This window comes from Chionomys nivalis, chromosome 14 (genome assembly GCF_950005125.1).
Source record: "Chionomys nivalis chromosome 14, mChiNiv1.1, whole genome shotgun sequence".
NCBI classification, from domain to species: Eukaryota; Metazoa; Chordata; class Mammalia; order Rodentia; family Cricetidae; genus Chionomys; species Chionomys nivalis.
The window spans coordinates 61,749,004-61,769,000 of record NC_080099.1 but is presented as its reverse complement, the minus strand read 5'-3'; the positions used below and the strand labels follow the sequence as shown (position 1 = coordinate 61,769,000).

The 19,997-nt window shown below is 42.6% G+C and overlaps 1 protein-coding gene across 1 annotated transcript; it reads left to right on the top strand.

Annotated features, from left to right (window-relative positions):
* Positions 1-8,942: 8,942 nt before the first annotated feature.
* Positions 8,943-19,682, top strand: LOC130886542 (sperm motility kinase X-like). The gene is made up of 3 exons (XM_057788453.1): positions 8,943-10,532; positions 17,738-17,811; positions 19,544-19,682. The coding sequence occupies exons 1-3, from the start codon at positions 8,943-8,945 to the stop codon at positions 19,680-19,682; spliced, it is 1,803 nt and encodes a 600-aa protein (XP_057644436.1).
* Positions 19,683-19,997: the final 315 nt, after the last annotated feature.

The window sequence follows — 19,997 nt, the reverse complement described above, 5'->3', positions numbered from 1 at the left end:
GCTGCCTCTATTTAAAATCAGGTAGAATCCATCTATGAATGCATTCATACCAGTCTTTTATTTTCTTGACATTTTCTCATTGAAAGTCTTTTATACAATATATTTTTGATCATTTTCACCCTTACCCAACTCCTCGCAGAACCTACTAACCTACCTTGTCTTATAGTATTCTGGCATTCTTTCTGCAAGAAAACAAGTAAAAAAAAAATCAAAATTTGCGATACATACATATAAGATATCCTGAAAGAATAAAAATGCACTCAAAAGTCTACCCCATTTCTTATTGGGTTAATTTTCTGAGTGCCAATAATTCCAGGTCATGGTTCCTAGCAAAAGGACGTGTTAAGATCCCAGTGTGTAACCATTAGAGGGAACTGATTATTTCTTTGCCTCCAGGAAAGTTGTAGATGTGTCTGGTTAGGAATGGAACTCCATTTCCACTTCTTTTCAATGACAGAACCACCACCTGAATTGACCTCTTGTGTTCTCCTCTGTACAGCTACAGCCTCTGTGAGCTCACGTGCTCATCAGTCCTGCTGTATCTGGAATACACTGATTCTTATATAACCCCTCACAAACTCATCCCAGACCATGTGCCAGGTTTTGCTTCATTTCCCATTTACTTATAACCAAATCTTTAAAAACAGGACTATTGTCTTGTTCTGGAAAGTCGCCCAAACCGATAAAACCACTAATACAAGCCGGGCGGTGGTGGCACATGCCTTTAATCCCAGCACTCGGGAGGCAGAGGCAGGCGGATCTCTGTGAGTTCGAGGCCAGCCTGGTCTAAAGAGCTAGTTCCAGGACAGGAACCAAAAGCTACGGACAACGCTGTCTCAAAAAATAAATAAATAAATAAATAAATAAACCACTAATGCATAGTTTTGTTTAAGGTACTGCTCAGAATCCCCTCTTCTATAGCCAAATATACATGCAGGTGATAATAGATCATATGAGGAGTTCCCTCCCTAGCAACTAAAGCACCCACAAATACAAACACACACTTTGAAATGCATGCAGATATATGCATATGCATACAAGAAGGCTCTAAAATTTATCGGATTCAGTAATATGTTACCTCATAGACAAAGATTTTACAAACATAAATTGGGTAGGTGTCAAGTCCTTCTATGTGTCTGCTCCTCTTCACTGAAAGTCACTTATAGCTAAGTATCAGTTCCTGATGAGTATCTTTGAATACCCAACCCAATTCATGGTATACGGCCCTGAATATACACACAGGACTAGGAGTCAGAGCCTCTCTGTTTCTCCCTGTTCTACAGTCAAAGCCCCAACTATCTCTCTCTCTCCCCTCCCTCTCCCTCTCCCCATCCCCGTGCCTCCCTCCCTCCCCCCTCCCTCTCTCCTCCTCCTCCTCTTCTTCTTCCTCTCTCTTTCTCTCTCTCTCTCTCTCTCTCTCTCTCTCTCTCTGTCTCCCCCTCTCCCTGTGTGTGTGTGTGTTTCTGTCTGTCTTATGTGTGTGTTTTTGTGTATAATTTGACTATTCAGGTTTGGAAACTCAGCAAGCCCTGTGTGTGTGTGTGTGTGTGTGTGTGTTTGTGTGTTTCAATGGAGGGGAAAAAGTCAGGAACTAACAACAGGTCCCCACACATCTCTGCACATACAGCTAAAATAGAATGTATTTTATTATTTACACACAAACAAACATAATTTTCAAAAGCAAACGTATTTACACACAAACACACATATTCACAGACAAGTACACAGGCTCACACAGTCAGAAACAAATGCAATACAAACATACAAGAGTAGGTCCCAGGAACTGCTAGGTAGCCCTTTCTTTATATAAAAAGCTCTTCACACATGGCTAAGACTCATGTCCAGTTAAATACAAAATTTTCTATGGCAACAGGTACACACACACTCACAGATACATATGAGACTTTGCGACATGTCCAAAGTACCCACCCTACTCCTAATAATTGTCAGAAACCTAAGGAATAAGCTCCTATTGTCAAAGGCCCCATGCATGGTTGTGTGTCAATGCATCCTCAGTAAGACATGCACAAATGCAAAGGTCCACATAAAAATGCATGACTAGGTGTTACATTATATTAGGTAGACTCTCTGCTACAGCAAAGGCCACACTTACACCCATGAATGGTGTTAGGTAATATTAGGTGTACTCAGTCTGTCAAAAAACTGCATGGAAATAAACACAAACACACACACAGAAAAGCAAGTATGTGAATTTCATTTACTGACTTCTTACCATCCATGAGCAAAACTCACCACACACATACATGGAAAGGGATCACATTCAGTTATCACCTCATCTTAGGCCAAATTCACAAACAGATACACACACAAATAGATGTGAGAGCCTGCTTAGTCCCAAACCCTGAATTGCCTAATAACACACAGAAACATGCACAAGGAGAAGATACACGCACAAAAACAGACAAACACACACACACACACACACACACACAAAAAAAAAAAGAAAGAGAGAGAGGGAGACACACACACACACAGAGAGAGAGAGAGAGAGAGAGAGAGAGAGAGAGAGAGAGAGAGAGAGAGAGAGTAGGGAGCAACAAAAGTACATGAGACCAAGAAAGAGAGAGGTTGGTGTTGGGTCAAGTAGGTGTCCACTCATTCATAGTCAAAGCCCCCTAGACACACAAGACCATGATGCTAGGTAGTGCTACATTTCCTATTCCTTACAACCAAAGCCTTACAAGCAGGGCTAGGTGTCATGACTTAAAGGTCTTCAGAACCTTATAGCCACAACAACCACATGCATAGTTTGGTTCCTGGTACTGCTCAGAATCTCCTCTTCTATAGCCACTGACATACATACATGGGTGGTGATAGGTCATGTGAAGTGCTCCCTCCACAACAATTGAAGCACCCATGAATACACACACACATACAGACAAACACAACACTTACCTGTATGCATGCACACAAAACACTAGAATGTATCATGTTCTGCCTGTTACCCCTTACAGACAAACTTACATAAACATAAATTGGTAGGTAGCAAGACATTCAATGTATTTTCCTCCTTACAGTGAAAGTCACCTATGACTAAGTATCTCTTCCTGAATACACAACCAAACCTATGGTATATAAGCCCTGAAAATACACACTGGGGTAGGTTCAGAGCCTGTTGGTTTCTTTTTGTCCTACATTAAAGGCCCACATATATGAATTCTCTCTCTCTCTCTCTCTCTCTCTCTCTCTCTCTCTCTCTCTCTCTCTCTCACACACACACACACACACACCCACACACACACAGACAAAGACACATAGACATAGGTCCACACACAAATACACACAAACACACATAGGTATCATCTCTTGTCACAAAAATGAAGCAAGTTGGAAGGAGATAATTACATGAATTCTTTATGAATGACATTCTAAAAAAACACATGAAAACCAACAGGTCTTAAAACCTCGTTTCAGATTGGGCATTAATACTGAAGAAATGTACAAAATCCATCCAGGTTTGAAGACAAATTCACCAAGAAAATGACTGTTTCCTCAGTGTACTAGAAAACATACAAATTATAGAATAAATTGTAGAAGTTGCTACAACTGAGAAATAGAAATTTTTGAATTAAAAGGTCCAATAACAAAATGAGTGCAAAAATGAGGAAAGTCAGTGAGGAAAATAGTGGTTCGATATGGTTATGTTTAGTATTACTTTAATTTTAAGCTATTTATGATCAGTATCGGTATAACGAGCCAAGGCTAGCTGATGATGTAATTTTCGAGTTTATAAAGTAAAGGTTTTTACATAGCCTGAGACACTGGTATTAAGGAAGGAAGGGGGCTCTTAAAGAAAGATCTGCATGCACTCGAGACATGGATGCTGGATTTTTAAGAGAGCCTTTTTTATTATAGATTATTATTTCTTTGAAGACAGGAATTTCTGGGGTATGTTAATGTTGCATTTATGGGTGTTCACAAGACAACAGTGTACAAATATAACTTGATGACCCCTTCACCAAGGAAAGACAAGAAAAAGACTAAACACAAATCCCGTCTTCAGAAACCAAGTCCATTTTCACAACTGAAAGGCGATCCTGGAAAGGAAGAAGTGTTGGGGTGATGCTGACTAGCTGGGTTGTCCCTACACAAAAGACACAAAGAAACAAAGCCTTCTGCTCTAATCCTGTTCTCACAGGACCCCACGTGCAGTCAAAGTGTGTTGCCAAGCATTCTCGTGCAGACACGAGTCACGTGATTTCAACCTGTCCAATGAGAGAGTTCCGATTGTCTATCCAATCTGATTGGCTCAGATCTGTACATGTCACCAATCAGGTCACAGATCAAGATGCACATGCAAAGCTCGAGCAAAACTAACATACAGTTGGTGCTACTCCTGGAAGGTTGAAGGCAGCGCTTTCACTTCGAGGACAGCAGTGGCAGAGGCAGTACCTACAGAGCGTGTATGAACCCACAAATTTGGAAAAGGATCTTCTGATCTACTCAAACAACACCAGGTATAACCTGATTGACTGTTGTCTTCCAAACCATTTTTGCTTTAATGGGACCTACACTGTTCTTTTCATTTGTCAAAACAACTTTGGAGTGGGGATTTGGCCACCAGCCCTTATTCCTACTGGTTGACTAATGGAGATCCCAAGCCTGGATTCTGAACTACCTAGGACTCTGTTCATCACTCCTTTGTCTAAAGAGTCTGTGCCAGCTGAGACACCCAGGTCCCAAGACCGTGGACTTCCCCAGGTTGACCACAGTTCTCTTCTGTGTCCTCAGTAGCATGTTTTAGGCTCCGTCAAAATTTACATTTTGTGTCAGGCATGTCAAAAATAGCAAAGTTATCTGCATTTGCAGCTGTTTTCTGGAAATTGGTTAAATTTGATTATTGCAGCTATAGGCATTGTAAATTGTATCCTCTTCATATGTTTATTTGTCTTTTTTTTTTGTTTTTGTTTTTTTTGTTGTTTGTTTTTCGAGACAGGGTTTCGCTGTGGTTTTGAAGCGTGTCCTGGAACTAGCTCTTGTAGACCAGGCTGGTCTCGAACTCACAGAGATCCACCTGCCTCTGCGTCCCGACGGCTGGGACTAAAGGCGTGGGCCACCATCGCCCGGCTATTTGTCATCTTTATGTTAAAATTGTCCTCCTGGTCTTCAGTAAAGAACTGAGCTTGAGCATGAACATAGCCGTTTTCATGTGTTGTTGAACTTGCAGGAAGATTTCAAGTACTTTTAATAAGGATTTTCATGTCTAAATACACAGACTGGCTTATAATTTCTTTTTATTTTATATTTAGATTATTTTCTTCTAATTACTTATTTATCTACAAGTGTATTACAACATACTCTTATGAATGTCCAAAGAAAATTTCTGGATGTAAGTCAGGATATTATTGCAACATGTGGGATCAAGGGAGGAAAGCTCAAATCACCTGGTCTTGTGGTAGGCTCCTGTAGGCTGTGTAAGACATGTTGGAAAGGATCTCTTTCCTTCGTCCTCATTGAACACTTGGACAAATATTAGTGGTAATTCTTTTTGAAAGTCGGGTATCATCCATACATGAGAGCATTCATACCAGTCTGTTATTTTCGTGACATTTTATCATCGAAAGTCTTCTATGCAATGTATTTTGATCATTATCCCCTTTCCGATTTTCTCAAACAGCCTCCTATCTTCCCATACCACCTTTGGTTATGGTCTTACACTCTTTCTATTATAAAAAAGAGGAAAGAAATTTTTAATTAGGAATTAAGACCTGAAAAATGTCCACAGAAAAGGACAATGAGCACAAAAGTCTACCACATTTCTATTGAGTTGGTTTTTTGTTTGACAATGATTCCAATGCATGTACCCTACCAAGAGGAGTGATCGAGTTACCCAGTGAGAAACCATTGGAGAAAACTGTTTTTTCTTTGCCGTCAGGAAACAAATGCTGATGTTTTCCTGTTTGGGGGTGGAAGCCTGTTTCTATTTCCCAAAATAATGACAAAGCCCCCATCTGACTTGAACCTTTGTATGCTTGTGTGTATTGCTGCAGTCTCTTTCAGTTCCTGTGTTCATCAATTTCCTTGTTTTCTTGGAATCTTCTATTACATCTGGTTGTGAGAATCTTTCTGCCTCCTCTTCTAGCTACTGACTTCTGACTTCTCCCCTGAAAATTGAGGGAACGTTTTCACGAAGCTTTCCATCTGGGATTAAGTATTATGAAACCTCACACTCCCTCTACATTGCTGTAAGACTCAGGGTTAGATACAACTCTCACTAGAGACACGGCTTCACTGTTGCATACTGTTTGAGACATTGATCTCTTTGTGTAGCAATATGTCAACAAAAATCATTGTGTTCACTGTGCTGCTGTAGCAAAATCATAGTAGCGGGTTTTCCTGTAGCTTATGACCTATCCATTCAGTTTCTTGCCCATGTGAGCAGTGTCAGTAATGGTTTCCATATCCTGGAGGGGCCTTAAATCCAATCAAAAAATGACTGGTTACTGCCATTGTACTTATTCCAATATTGCATCAGTCCATTGGGCTAGTATGTCACTGTTGTCCGAGGGTTTGTAGCTGGATGATGTTGATGATTATCTTTTTCTTCAGTAGAATGCAGAATACATTTCTGTGTCATGAGTGTCAGTCCACAGGGATGAGTCTTCTAGCAGTGAAGCACCAGTCAACAACTTCATGTTGGCTAATACACATGAGTGTTGTATTCAGCAATAGTGCATAACAATAACGTTACATCATGGCAATAGTCTTGGCAGTAGAGGTGAGCATTGTGGTTTTCATGGGACCGATTTTCTGGTATGAAAAAGAATCTAATTATGTCAATGAACTCAAATGATTTTCTTGTGATTTTTTTCCAAGTATATTGAACTATCATGCTTATTACTAATATATGTAAGATTTTACATACTACCTTTTGATTTCTGAGAGGTTACACATGCTAAAAATGTTGTCATTTGCTCCCGTTTCACAATTCATGAGAGCATAGGTTTCAAAATACTTCCAAATGAAGGATCAGAGCACCAGGGTAGTCAGGGGCACCATGGATACCCAGCCTACAAAATCAATTAACTGGTACTCATAGTGGCTCAAAGACATGAGGGAGCCTGTGAGATAGGGATCTTACCTGGTTCCTGTGTTTATCTTATTTCCCATAATCTTGATGTTACTGTGGGATTCCTAACAGTGGAAAGGTAATCACTAACTTTTCAGCCTGCTGATGGGACCTTTTCCTCCTTCTTGTTTTTTAGTTCAGCCTTGATATGATAGTATGTGCACAGTTTTATAGAAGCATATTATGTTGTGTTTCATTGATGTCCCTAGGAGGCCTGCCCTTTCCTGGGGGGAGATGCAGGGAGGGTAAATTTGGGGGAAGAGGCGAGAGAGCATAGAGCAGGGGAGAGTATGAAAACTCAAGTCATGGTAGAACATGTAAGAGCAGAATAAAAACTTCACATTACTGTTTAAAAATAGAAAAAAAGTAGTACTAGGAAACTTGAGGAATTGGAATGAGAAATGTGGTGACATTATCAACTCCTAAGTAGCCTTTTGGTTAAATCTCTACATAGAGAATAGAGAAATCTTGGGACATTGGCTTCATTCTTATGTTATCAAAACATGACACTTGTTACACCTGCCCTCAAAGTAACATTGTCAGATCTTAAAAAAAGAGAAGAATATAATAATGTAAATTGAATGGTTATGTACAAAACCAGATGAGAAACTTAAAGATTCAAAACCAGTTGTAAATGTACAAATAATTTAAAACTTATGATTGATTTCATAAATATCTGAAAAAAATGTTTTATATTTGAGTTTGCATGAAAGCAAGTGACTAACACAGAATCATATTCCACATTTTTAAAGACAACTTTTCCTTATGGTGTTGACAAGAGTGATATCACTATATTAACCAACCTATCTCAGAGTAAAATATACAATTTGGGGACAGGAAAAACAGGTGAATTGGATGGTATAGTCTGCTAAAGGATTACATTAGAATCTAGTAATGTAAAATGTTTTTTTTTTTTTTTTTTTTTTTTTTTTTTTTGGTTTTTTCGAGACAGGGTTTCTCTGTGGCTTTGGAGCCTGTCCTGGAACTAGCTCTCTAGACCAGGCTGGTCTCGAACTCACAGAGATCCGCCTGCCTCTGCCTCCCGAGTGCTGGGATTAAAGGCGTGCGCCACCACCGCCCGGCTGTAATTTCTTAGAATAGAAATGACATTCCTTTTCTTGAGCACAGGACAGCATCTGAAAATTGTGCATCATAATTCTATGTATTCTCTCTGATGTTTTTATTTCTGCAGGAATGCTGATTCTCCTTTGCTATCTGTACTATGTACTTATACTAAGAGTTTTTTCAAAGTTTTTGTGATTCCATGATTTCCATTGTTTGTTATTGAGAACTTAGCAGTGAAGAAATATTCAAAATTTCTCCAAAAGACAGATTCAAAAATGGTTCCATTCGCATAGAACTTTAAATTCATTTTACTTTCAGATATGTTTACAGGATAAATAGGATATAATCTCCATGCCAAAATAAAATGCCTTGTTAGTTGCCAAAAAAAAGTCTTACAAAGGATTTGTTACAAGTAGCCATATTTACTGTAACAAGACCAAAGCTTGACTATAGATTTAAACTGAAGTTTCTCCTCTTTGATCACTTTTGGTAAGGTTGTATCTGTTTTGCTTGTTTTTTTCAATAATCAAGCATTTATTATTGCAATGTTCCGTTTATTATTGCAATGTTCACGCTGGTCTATTTCCTTAGATTTACTTCTCTTCTTTGGTACATTTTCCAGGATTTCTTTACAGTTTGGCTTTTTCTTATTTTCCGTGACTCAGAAGTTCACCGTAAGGTGGTACGCATATGTCACAATTGTCCATGAAGAAACAGAAAGCTAAAAACTTTACCCCTTGATTTACTTCTCATTGTTTTTAATCTTATTTTCTCAGTTGGCGTTGGAATGGAAATTAACAAGAACCTTTCTAGTGAGAACAGTGAGGAGGAGACCATGCAGCTGGACCTGAATGCCAGCACCTATGAAGAAGAGATCATTACAGATCATTATGTCATACTCAATAACCTTGGCAAAGGGGCCTTTGCTGAGGTGAAGCTGGCTTGCCACCTCCTCACAAATATTAATGTCGCAGTTAAAATCCTTGCGAATGATCAGGAGAGTAATGGTAAAATTAGGAAAGAACTCAACATCATGAAAGAGCTGGACCACCCGTACATAATAAAGCTCTTCCACATCATCGACAGCAAAGACCACATCTATATGGTGTTGGAGTTTGCTGCTCATGGCGATCTAGTCACGCTCATTGAGGAGGGTGGCCCTCTTAAGCAGAAACAGGCCCAACACATCTTCTGCCAGATTGTGTGTGCAGTGCATTACTGCCACGATAATAACATCGCCCACAGGGACATCAAGCTAGATAACATCCTGCTTGATGGCAAGGGAAACATCAAACTGTGTGACTTTGGCCTGGCAGTCAGAGTAACCTCTGGGCAGATGTGCAAGGGATTCTGTGGCACAATTGAATATTGTGCTCCAGAGCTATTTGATGACACAGAGTATGATGCAAAGGCAGTTGACATCTGGAGCATGGCAGTGGTTTTGTATGTAATGTTGACAGGGAATTTCCCATTCAAAGCAAATACCTATACAGACATGAAGGAGAAGATGCTGAATCCCACGTACCACATTCCTTACACACTCTCTCAAAATCGTTTGCTTGTGCATCTCATTGTGCACTTGTTCACTGTGAACCCTGAGCAGAGGCCCACAATTTGTGACATTAGACACCACCAGTGGATCAGAGACAGGGAAGAATTTTGGAAACTCCCATCATCCTCAGAGACATTATGTAACAAACCAAATCCCAGCGTTGTGCTGGCCATGTGGCGTTTGGGCTACCACCCCATGGATATTAGTGATTGTCTACATGAGAAAAAATTCAATAACATCATGGCCACATACCTAATTTTAAACCATGAGTATACCCAGGACCACATTAAATCTGCCACTAAGCCTTTGCACGCCTGTGTCACTGTATCATCAACAGATGCTCTCAAGCCCCTTCTTCCTAAGAGGAGAATGAGTGAGCCTGCCCTTCATACCTTTGCCCTGCTGGCTGAACATCAGGGGCATGATGAGAAGTGTTCAAGCAAGCAGGGGAGGAGAAGCCTGAGCATGCCTGCAACCTTATGCTGCCTGCTGAAGGAGGACAACCCTCCCCACCCAGTACCCACGTGTGCTCCTGAGGTTACTCCTCTCCTGAGCAGAAGTTTGACAGTAGGTAGCATGGTTTGCAACAAGTGGTCCTCAAGATGCCAATTCTCTGAGTGCATTTCTTCTGCACAGTATTTGTCATGTGAGGCACCCCAGGGAGTGAGCACCCCAAAGAATAGCTTAGATTCTCAGAGTACACCCTCTGTAAGCAAGGACAGGGAGACACCTCAGAGTATGAGCACCATTGAAACCTTTGGAACTCATAGATCATCCCTTCAGGCAACATCCAAGAACAACTTAAATGGTGTCCTTCCCAAAGATGTAAGTCCAGCCTCTGCCAGCAGTCTGTCCAAAGGCTGGAAGAGGGTTAAGAAGAGAATTGGGAATGGTGTGAGATTTCTGTGCTGCTGTCTGCCACTCTCACGAAAAAGCCATGTTTCTCAGAAGGAAGAGGCACCACTGGAAGGAGAGAGCATTGCAGGTGCACACACACAGCTAAATGGGGTGCCCAAGATGCACGTCAGTGTGTATTAATCGATATATTTTCTAATGTCCTTTGCGACCATCAAGTAATAGTTAGGGTAGGTAAATTAGGAAATTTTATTTCAAAAGTAACTCTTCAAAGCACCACTACCACCACCACCTTTAACACGAATTGTTTAAGCTAAAGTAGACAGTAGTGATTGAGAAGTAGAGGCTGGAGAGGCAGCCAGAAGTAGTGTTGGATAAAGGAAGAAAGAATTATAGAACATCAAAGGCTTTGAGGGAAGAAAACTAAAAAGACCGGGAAAGAGTTTAAGAAGAGCCAACGGAAAACAGATGATCTAGAAGGATATAAGAGTCAAGACTCTGAAATACATATTTTAAAGTTCTTAAGACTGTGCCTTCCATATGTCATTATCATTTTACATATTGAGTCACTGTATAGGATGAGACATTCAGTTAGCAGTTTTCTTGGTGAGACTGAGATAACCAAAGTAGGAGCCATGATGGAAGTCCAGATAACAGAGTGTCCTGTACTCCAACAGAGATACAACACAGGAGATGGTAAGCCTTCATCTACCACTGGGTTCTCCACAGAAAACCATTGTTAACAGGAGGTATGTCCAATGGCTGGCCTTCAATAGCATTCTTCTCAAGAGTGCAGCCCTGTGCCACAATTCCCCCCAAAGATGCCCTTGAATTGGAAGCTCCATTGGGCTTGTCTTCTATGATTTACAACATCAATACTCATTCATCTGTCTTTCCCTTCAAGGTCATGTCCAAGGGAGATGTTTTTTCATACTGGACGGAGGTGAATTCCCTCCTCCATCTACTCCCCTCCCCTTTGATGTGTTTGCAGGCAGCCTGTATATACTTCCCTCTTTTCACGGGAGACACTCCAACTGCATGCTGGTTCAGTCCAGCTGTTGGTGAAGGGGCCCTTACTGTGGTATGCTTGTCAAAACCATATTTGTCTCCAAACAGGAAAGTGACAGCAAGCAGGATGGAAATGTGTACCACTATAGAAGAAATCCTGGAATGTTGCTCCAGTTTGCAAGGTGAATATTGCTTGATTTTCCTGGAGTACATAGAAACCATGACTTAGTCTGCAGTCTTGGAACCACTTTTTGGTTATATCCCACATCAGGGGTCAGAGCGTCAGACCTAGACAGAAACTTGTGACTATTGATTAGAAGTATTCTGCTAGGAGATCCTCTTTTGAAGGTTGCATTGGTGTTGTCATGGACATGCTCCATGCAGAATCAACCATGTAATTTAGAGAGGCCACTCAGAAGGGACTGAATGCCAGGGCTTATTGTGGGTCTCATGGTTGAAGGCAGCACTAAGAACACTGATTTTCATCCTGTTGAATTAGAGAGGTATCTGTGATGTGTTTTATTCTTCACATTGATTCTCAGAAGGATAAGCATGTGGCTGCCAATGTCAACCGTTTTCAACTCCAAGGAACGTGGTCATTAATCTCATGATGCAGAGGAACAAAGGTAAGAGGACACAAAATGGACTCATGGATTCAGAGTGATTGTGATATATATTGTGGCAAGTAGCTCATCTTTCCCATCTGCCCCTAGCTGTTATGGAGGAACAGTTTGTGTATAACGGGAGAACATCATCTTACCCCTGTATGGAAGAACAGTCACTACAACTGGCAAGATGCTTACTCTGTACTGGGTTGAAGAACCACGAGAACGAGAGTGCACACAGCCTTGCATGGAAAACCAGACTGGAGTGGCAAACCTTCTTCTTTATGTGGTCATACCTGCTCTACAACAGTGGGTGATTACTAAGGCAAATATCATTTGTGATATACTTTACTGAATGCAGTTCCTGGGAAAGGGAGACTTGGGTGCTGTACCCAGGTCAGTGAAATCCAGGAGATACAAGCAATGAGAATCATGGGCTCCAGACTACCAGGACAGACTCTACAAAGGCAAATCTCAGTATGAACAGTTGTGATGTTAATTTTGACATTTGTTATTGGACAAACGAGGACTTTCTCTGATACTGAAGCAAGTTGCTATCTTTATCCTTTGACCTGAAAGAACAGAAGTCATCTGAGTTTCAGACCCCCACATCCATCCCTTCCCTCATTTACCACCTCCCTTTTGGACGGAGCAAGGGCAGGTTCCATTATTACCAGCTACTTGTAGGAGGAACTCCACACACTTCATCCCAAAGTTGTCCACGGGTGTCCTTCCTCAGAGCACAAGGCTGAGTCCTTAGATGCTCTTCTGGACACAACATATTTGGTTGGCACAATGATTAAAGTACACCCACTGGCCTCTTGACATAGCCACGATGAGCAGGTTGGAACAGGTGGGTCATATGGAGTTCCCCAAGTCAACTACAGATGTCTAATAGATCACCATTTCCTATTATCTGCAGGTTCTTTGGGACATCATCTTTTGTGGAAGCTCATTTTCACCAAGTATGTATCCTGTCTAACGTAGACAAGAGGAAGTGAGATGAGGTGCAAGAAGCAGAGTGCCTATGTTTAGACATGTTGGTGGGAAATGCTTTTCCTCCTTTGTTTCCAGAGCCTGATTCCTGAAAGTTGCAGGGCTGCCATGTGAAATCATTCCCAGCCCTCTGATGCCCCAGATGAAACCCTAATGGCCTAAGGAAGGTCATCTTGGACAACAATGAGCATTATACCTGCCTCTTTAGTCCCCGAATTTCATAAAGTAAACCTGCCATTATCTGCCAAGACCACAGACCTTGTACCTATGAATGTGGAACTCTCAGCCAGTTTCCTCACTGATCTATAATATTCCATCTCTTACAGGTGCCTGGCCACATCCTGAATTGTGACCCAGAGGATTCATAACCTGAGGACTTGAATACTCAGCCCTGGTGTCAGTGATGAAAAAGGTCATCTCCGAGTTCGGGAAAGCTCAGAAGTTCTACACAGCTTCAGGAGGACATTCTGAGCAGGGCAGTAAGATGGCCCATGTGACAGCATCCAGCTTCAGAACCTGCTCCAATTGTCATCAAGATCTGAGGATAACAGAAGGATCCCCTAGGAAAGCCGTCCAATGGATGTTATCTTTAAATCTCCCACATACATTCATGTTGTGTGTTTTTGGATAGTGTAAAAATGTCACTTATGTCTCTCTTTCCTCAGAGATGACCCTGAAAAACTACCTGAGCAGAGAAAGAACATGCCACTACAGAGCCTGGAACATGAGAGTGAATGTGTGCATAGCCTCTAGACTGGAGTTCCTGAAAAGGCAGTGTCCTTGGACCTGCTCCCTCAGGCCACCAATCACATGACGATGGTACACTTGACTTCAGTTACTTATCCTGTTTCCTACTGGCATTGACTAGAGACAATACACAAACAACAAATACCACAGTACCAAAGTAGACTTCCTGCTGAATTTACACCAATTGGCAAATAGAACATTTATTTTCTCTGAGAGCAATCCAAAGGACTCTAAACTCTCAGAGACCCCTGGGTCTCTACTCTTTTCACTGTTGTTCAGCTGACAGTTCTTTCCTCATGCAGACTTGAAAAATGTCAGTCTGCTACCCAAGCACTAAACCTAACATCCAACTGGCTCTAATCCTAAAAGTGGGTCAGAGGACAGGACTGACTCCTCTAGACCCTGCAATTCTGGTTCCAGCCTTTCACACAAAGTCTCAGAGATCCCCAGAATTGAACATGGAAGAAACAGAGATGGAAACATGGATTCAAACACAAATCCCAGCAAGAGACCACCTACATCACATCAGCTGATTTTGTCAGGGACACCATTGGAAATCAAGGCAGAGAAAATGATCTGTCCACAAAAGTCTCCAAGTATGCAAGGGCAAAAAATAAGAAACCATTACAAATTCAGTTATTACAGTTGACCCCGATGCAAACACGACACAACACAGAAGATGAACTCTGGCCACACGAGTTTTAATGACATTAGCCAAGAAAATACAGACTGAGGGAGACTGTATCCCTCAGCGTTACTGCATGAAGATACGGTAAAGAAGCAGAATGAAGACTCTCCAAAGCTGGGGGCTCATTTCCCTCTCTGACAGTCAACTGTACTCTTGACTCTCAAACACCTCAGCCCAGAAGAAGAGGGATGCTGAGGATAGCACAGATGTTAGACTTGTTTGAGTTCATGAGTCTCCGTGTTGCTGCTGTTGCTCAGAGAGCCTATCGCTGCACACTCCCCAGCACTGCTCCACTCTCAATGCTAGATGTCAACCCATGCAGAACACACACTCTTGCTGCCCCACAATGAATACAAGGAATCAGTCTGTGCTGGAAACTCCACACATATCTCAAAACAGCTAGGTGCCAGACCTTGATGGACATCCATAGCCACAATCCACATATCCATTTAGATATCAGCCCTTACCTGACACTTTTGTTACCCGTACACTCATATATTTTCTACCATATACATTACTATGGCAGGCCAGGATGTCCCTTCCACCAACAACTCCCACACCAGTAGTAGTAAAGATCCTTCACAAATGTCCCCTCCCATCTGCTGTGCTAAACAGCATTACTAGTAATTGACACTGCTTGACATTGCCTGCCTGCCACCATCTCAATGCATTGGGTGGTATTAGAAACAGCCGGATACCACCCCTCGAACAGCCCTATGTAATCCCTTCCATATCAAGCCTTGCGGGAACCAAACCATGAAGCCCTAAACAAACTGTATATCAAATTCAACTAGAACACACTTCCACACCACCTACAAGTCACTTCTTAGTGCTACTAGACAGAAATTGCACCCCCTAATCACTTGGTCAGAGAGTGTGCTGCATTGTCCATGATCACTTCCAATGCATTGTGGATTACAGGGTAGTTTAGTTTGCAGCAGTGAATGCAGGGTGAATGGTTAGGAGTTGTTCAGGAACTGACATCAAGTGGCACATTCAGGACTCGGAATACAGAGAAGGCACATAAACGGGTTTGATATATAACAGTGTAGGAGATATAGACCAACAGGGCCTGACATCTAGAATTCATGTATATTCCATTCTCCTTTGCAAAATCCACATACAATTCTAGGTTTGTGTCAGCGGTAAGCTTCTGCTAACTGCACTACTACAATACTAATTTGTAAATCCCTCCTGCACACCACCATGCTTCCCAACACACACTGCTCAGTATGAGCACAGGGCGATCATTCCGCACACCTGACACCAGTCAGCATACAGCAAGATCAGGCCAAGCTTGTTATCAGAGTCTTTTGTTCCAAAATCCTCTTCTCTGTCTCTATCTCAGTCTTTCTCTCTCTGTCTCTGTGTCTCTGTCTCTCTCTGTCTCTCTGTCTCTGTCTCTCTGCCTCTCTCTCTATCTCTCTCTCCTGCTTGTGTTTGTCTAATTTGGATATTCAGGACTGGGGACCCAGCCAGCCTTTAATCTATTTGTCTGTGTGTGGATTTGGCTATAGGGGAGGCTATAACTAGCTGAATCTGCTATCTATCCCTGTATATAAGGCTTTGCCTATAGAGGAGAAAATGTCAGGAACTGACAGCATGTCCATCCACATTAGTGGTCTTACACGGATATTTTAATGTGTTAAGAGTCTCCTGTGCCAACAATCCTTATTGGATAAAGAACATACTACACACAGAAACACATAAAAAAGATGATATACTATCTGACAGTTTTTGCCTTTTTTGCTTCTAAAGGCAAAGCTTCACACATACATACATGGACACAGATCAGATTAAGTTAGTTATATCCTCTGCTACATCCAAATCCAAAACACACACAAAGAGATTCAGAACCTGCTGTGTTCCCAATTCTGAAGAGCCAAGTTGCAAACACAAATACATGATGATGGCAGGAGAGAAAGAGATTTGGGAGAAAAGAGGGGACAGGAGAGGAGAGAAGAGGTAAGAGGAGGGTAGGGTAGGAGAGGAGAGCAGAGTAGAGGGGAGGGGAGGAGAGGAGAGAGGAAAAGAATTAAAGAGAGGGGAGCAGAGGAGAGAGAAAGGGGAGAGAAAGGGGATGGGGGACAGGAGATAGGAGGGGGAGGACAGGAGAGGGGGGAGGGGACAGGAAGAGAAGAGAGGGGAGGAGGCAGAAGGTGTTATGGGAGAGAGGAGGAGAGAAGAGGGGAGGGGAGGGGGAAAGGGGAGGAGAAGGAAGGAAAGCAGAGGGGAAGAGAGAGGAGGAGGGAGAGGATGGAGGAGAGGAGAGGTGAAGGGAGGAGAGTGGAGTATAGGAGAGTAGAAGAGAAGAGAGGAGATGAGTGGAGAGTAGAGGGGAAGAGACTGGAGGAGCAGTGAGTGGAGGAGAGGAGAGGAGAGGAGAGGAGAGGAGAGCAGAAGAGAGGAGATGGGAAGAAAAGGTATGAGAGGAGAGGGGACAAGAAGGGAGGAAATTAGAAGAGAAAGGAGGGGTGGGAGGAGAGGGGAGGTAAAAAGAAGAGAGGGAAGTAGAGGAGATAGGAGGGCAAGGAAGTAGAAGAGAGGGGTGGGGAGGAGAAAAGTGGTGTGTAGAATGGGGTGATGTGAATAGAGGAGAGGGAAGGAGAAGGATGGAGATGCCAGGAGAGGGGGAGAGGCAAGGGGAGGAAAGAGGGAGATGTGAGTGGAAAAGAGGGGCGGAGAGGGGAGGGGAGGAAATGGGGGAAGAGACTAGGAGAAAAGAGGGAAGAGGAAAGGAGAAGATGGTGGAGGAGAGGAGAGGGTATGTCCAATGGCTGGCCTTCAATAGCATTCTTCTCAAGAGTGCAGCCCTGTGCCACAATTCCCCCCAAAGATGCCCTTGAATTGGAAGCCCCAATGGGCTTGTCTTCTATGATTTACAACATCAATACTCATTCATCTGTCTTTCCCTTCAAGGTCATGTCCAAGGGAGATGTTTTTTCATACTGGACAGAGGTGAATCCCCTCCTCCTCCTGCTCCCCTCTCTTTTGATGTGTTTGCAGACAGCCTCTATCTACTTCCCTCTTTTCACGGGAGACACTCCAACTGCACGATGGTTCAGTCCAGCTGTTGGTGAAGGGGCCCTTACTGTGGAATGCTTGTCAGAACCATATTTGTCCCCTAACAGGAAGATGACAGCAAGCAGGAAAGAAATGTGTACCACTATAGAAGAAATCCTGGAATGTTGCTCCAGTTTGCAAGGTGAATATTGCTTGATTTTCCTGGAGTACATAGAAACCATGAGTTAGTCTGCAGTCTTGGAACTACTTTTTGGTTATATCCCACATCAGGGGTCAGAGGGTCAGACCTAGACAGAAACTTGTGACTGTAGAATAGAAGCATTCTGCTAGGATCCTCTTTTGAAGGTTGCATTGGTGTTGTCATGGACATGCTCCATGCAGAATCAACCATGTAATGAAGAGTGGCCACTCAGAAGGGACTGAATGCCAGGGCTTATCTGTGGTTTTCTTGGCTGAAGGCAGCACTGAGAACACTGATTTTCATCCTGTTGTATTAGAGAAGTATCTATGATGTGTTTTATTCTTGACATTGATCCACAGACGGATAACCATGAGGTTGCCAATGTCAACCGTTTTCAACTCCAAGGAACGTGGTCATTAATCTCATGATGCAGGGGAACAAAGGTAAGAGGACACAAAATGAAGTCATGGATTCAGAGTGATTGTGATATATATTGTGGCAAGTAGCTCATCTTTCCCATCTGCCCCTCGCTGTTATGAAGGAACAGTTTGTGTATAATGGGTGAACATCATCTTACCCCTGTATGGAAGAACAATCACTGCAACTGGCAAGATGCTTACTCTGTACTGGATTGAAGAACCAGGAGAATGGGAATTCACACAGCCTTGCAAGGAAAACCTGACTAGAGTGGCAGATCTCTTCTTTATGTGATCATACCTGCTCTACATCAGTGGTGATTACTAAGGCAAGTAACATTCGTGATATACTTTACTGAATGTAGTGCCTGTGAAAGGGAGACTTGGGTACTGTAGGCAGGTCAGTGAAACCCAGGAGATTCAACCTATGAGAATCATTGGGTCCAGACTTACCAGACAGACTCTGCAAAGGCAAATCTTAGTATGAACAGTTGTGATGTTAATTTTGACATTTGCCTTTGGAATAATGAGGACTTTCCCTGATACTAAAGCAAGTTTATCCTTTTACCTGAGAGAACAGAAGTAATCTGAGTTTCAGACCCCCACATCCATCCCTTCCATCCTTTACCACCTCCCTTTTGGACGGAGCAAGGGCAGGATCCATTATTACCAGCTACTTGTAGGAGGAACTTCACACACTTCATCCTAAAGCTGTCCACAGGTGTCCTCCTCACAGAGCACAAAGCAGAGTCCTTAAATGCTCTCCTGGACATAACATATTTGTTGACACAATGATTAAAGTACACCCACTGGCCTCTTGACACAGCCACGATGAGCAGGTTGGAACAGGTGGGTCATATGGAGTTCCCAAAGTTAATTCTAGATGTCTTATTGATCACCCTTTCCTATTATCTGCAGGCTCTTTGGGACATCATCTTTTGTGGAAGCTCATTTTCACCAAGTATGTATCCTGTCTAATGTAGACAAGAAGAAGTGAGATGAGGTGCAGGAAGCAGAGTGCCTATGTTTAGACATGTTGGTGGGAAATGCTTTTCCTCCTTTGTTCCCAGAGCCTGATTCCTGAAAGGTGCAGGGCTGCCATGAGAAATCATTCCCAGCCCTCTGATGCCCCAGATGAACCCTAATGGCCTAGGGAAGGTCACCTTGAATGACAATGAGCATTATACCTGCCTCTTTAGTCCCCGAATTTCATAAAGTAAACCTGCCATTATCTGCCAAGACCACAGACCTTGTACCTATGGATTGGAAGTCTCAGCCAGTTTCCTCACTGATCTACAGTGTTCCTTTTCTTGTAGGTGCCTGGCCCAGAGGATTCCTAACCTAAGAACTTGCAAACTCAGCCCTGGTGTCAGCGGTGAAAAAGGTCATCTCCGATTTCGGGAAAGCTCAGAAGATCTACACAGCTTCCGGAGGACATTCTGTGCAGGGCAGTGAGATGGCTCATGTGACAGCATCCAGCTTCAGAACCTGCTCCAATTGTCATCAAGATCTGAGGATAACAGAAGGATCCCCTAGGAAAGCCGTCCAATGTATGTTATCTTTAAATCTGCAGCATACATTCATTGTGTTTTTTTCAATAGTGTAAAAATGTCACCTATGTCACTCTTTCCTCAGAGATGACCCTGAAAAACTACCTGAGCAGAGAAAGAACGTGCCACTACAGAGATTTGGGACACAAGAGTGAATGTGTGCATAGCCTCTAGACTGGAGTTCCCTAAAAGGGCAGTGTCTTTGGACCTTCTCTCTCAG

Excerpts from the sequence above, each read along its gene's own strand:
- LOC130886542 (XM_057788453.1), top strand. The coding sequence starts at position 8,943 with ATGGAAATTAACAAGAACCTTTCTAGTGAGAACAGTGAGGAGGAGACC. Across the intron at positions 10,533-17,737 it reads ATGGTGTCCTTCCCAAAGAT|GAAGATGACAGCAAGCAGGA; the intron begins GTAAGTCCAGCC and ends GTCCCCTAACAG. Across the intron at positions 17,812-19,543 it reads ATGTTGCTCCAGTTTGCAAG|GTGCCTGGCCCAGAGGATTC; the intron begins GTGAATATTGCT and ends CTTTTCTTGTAG.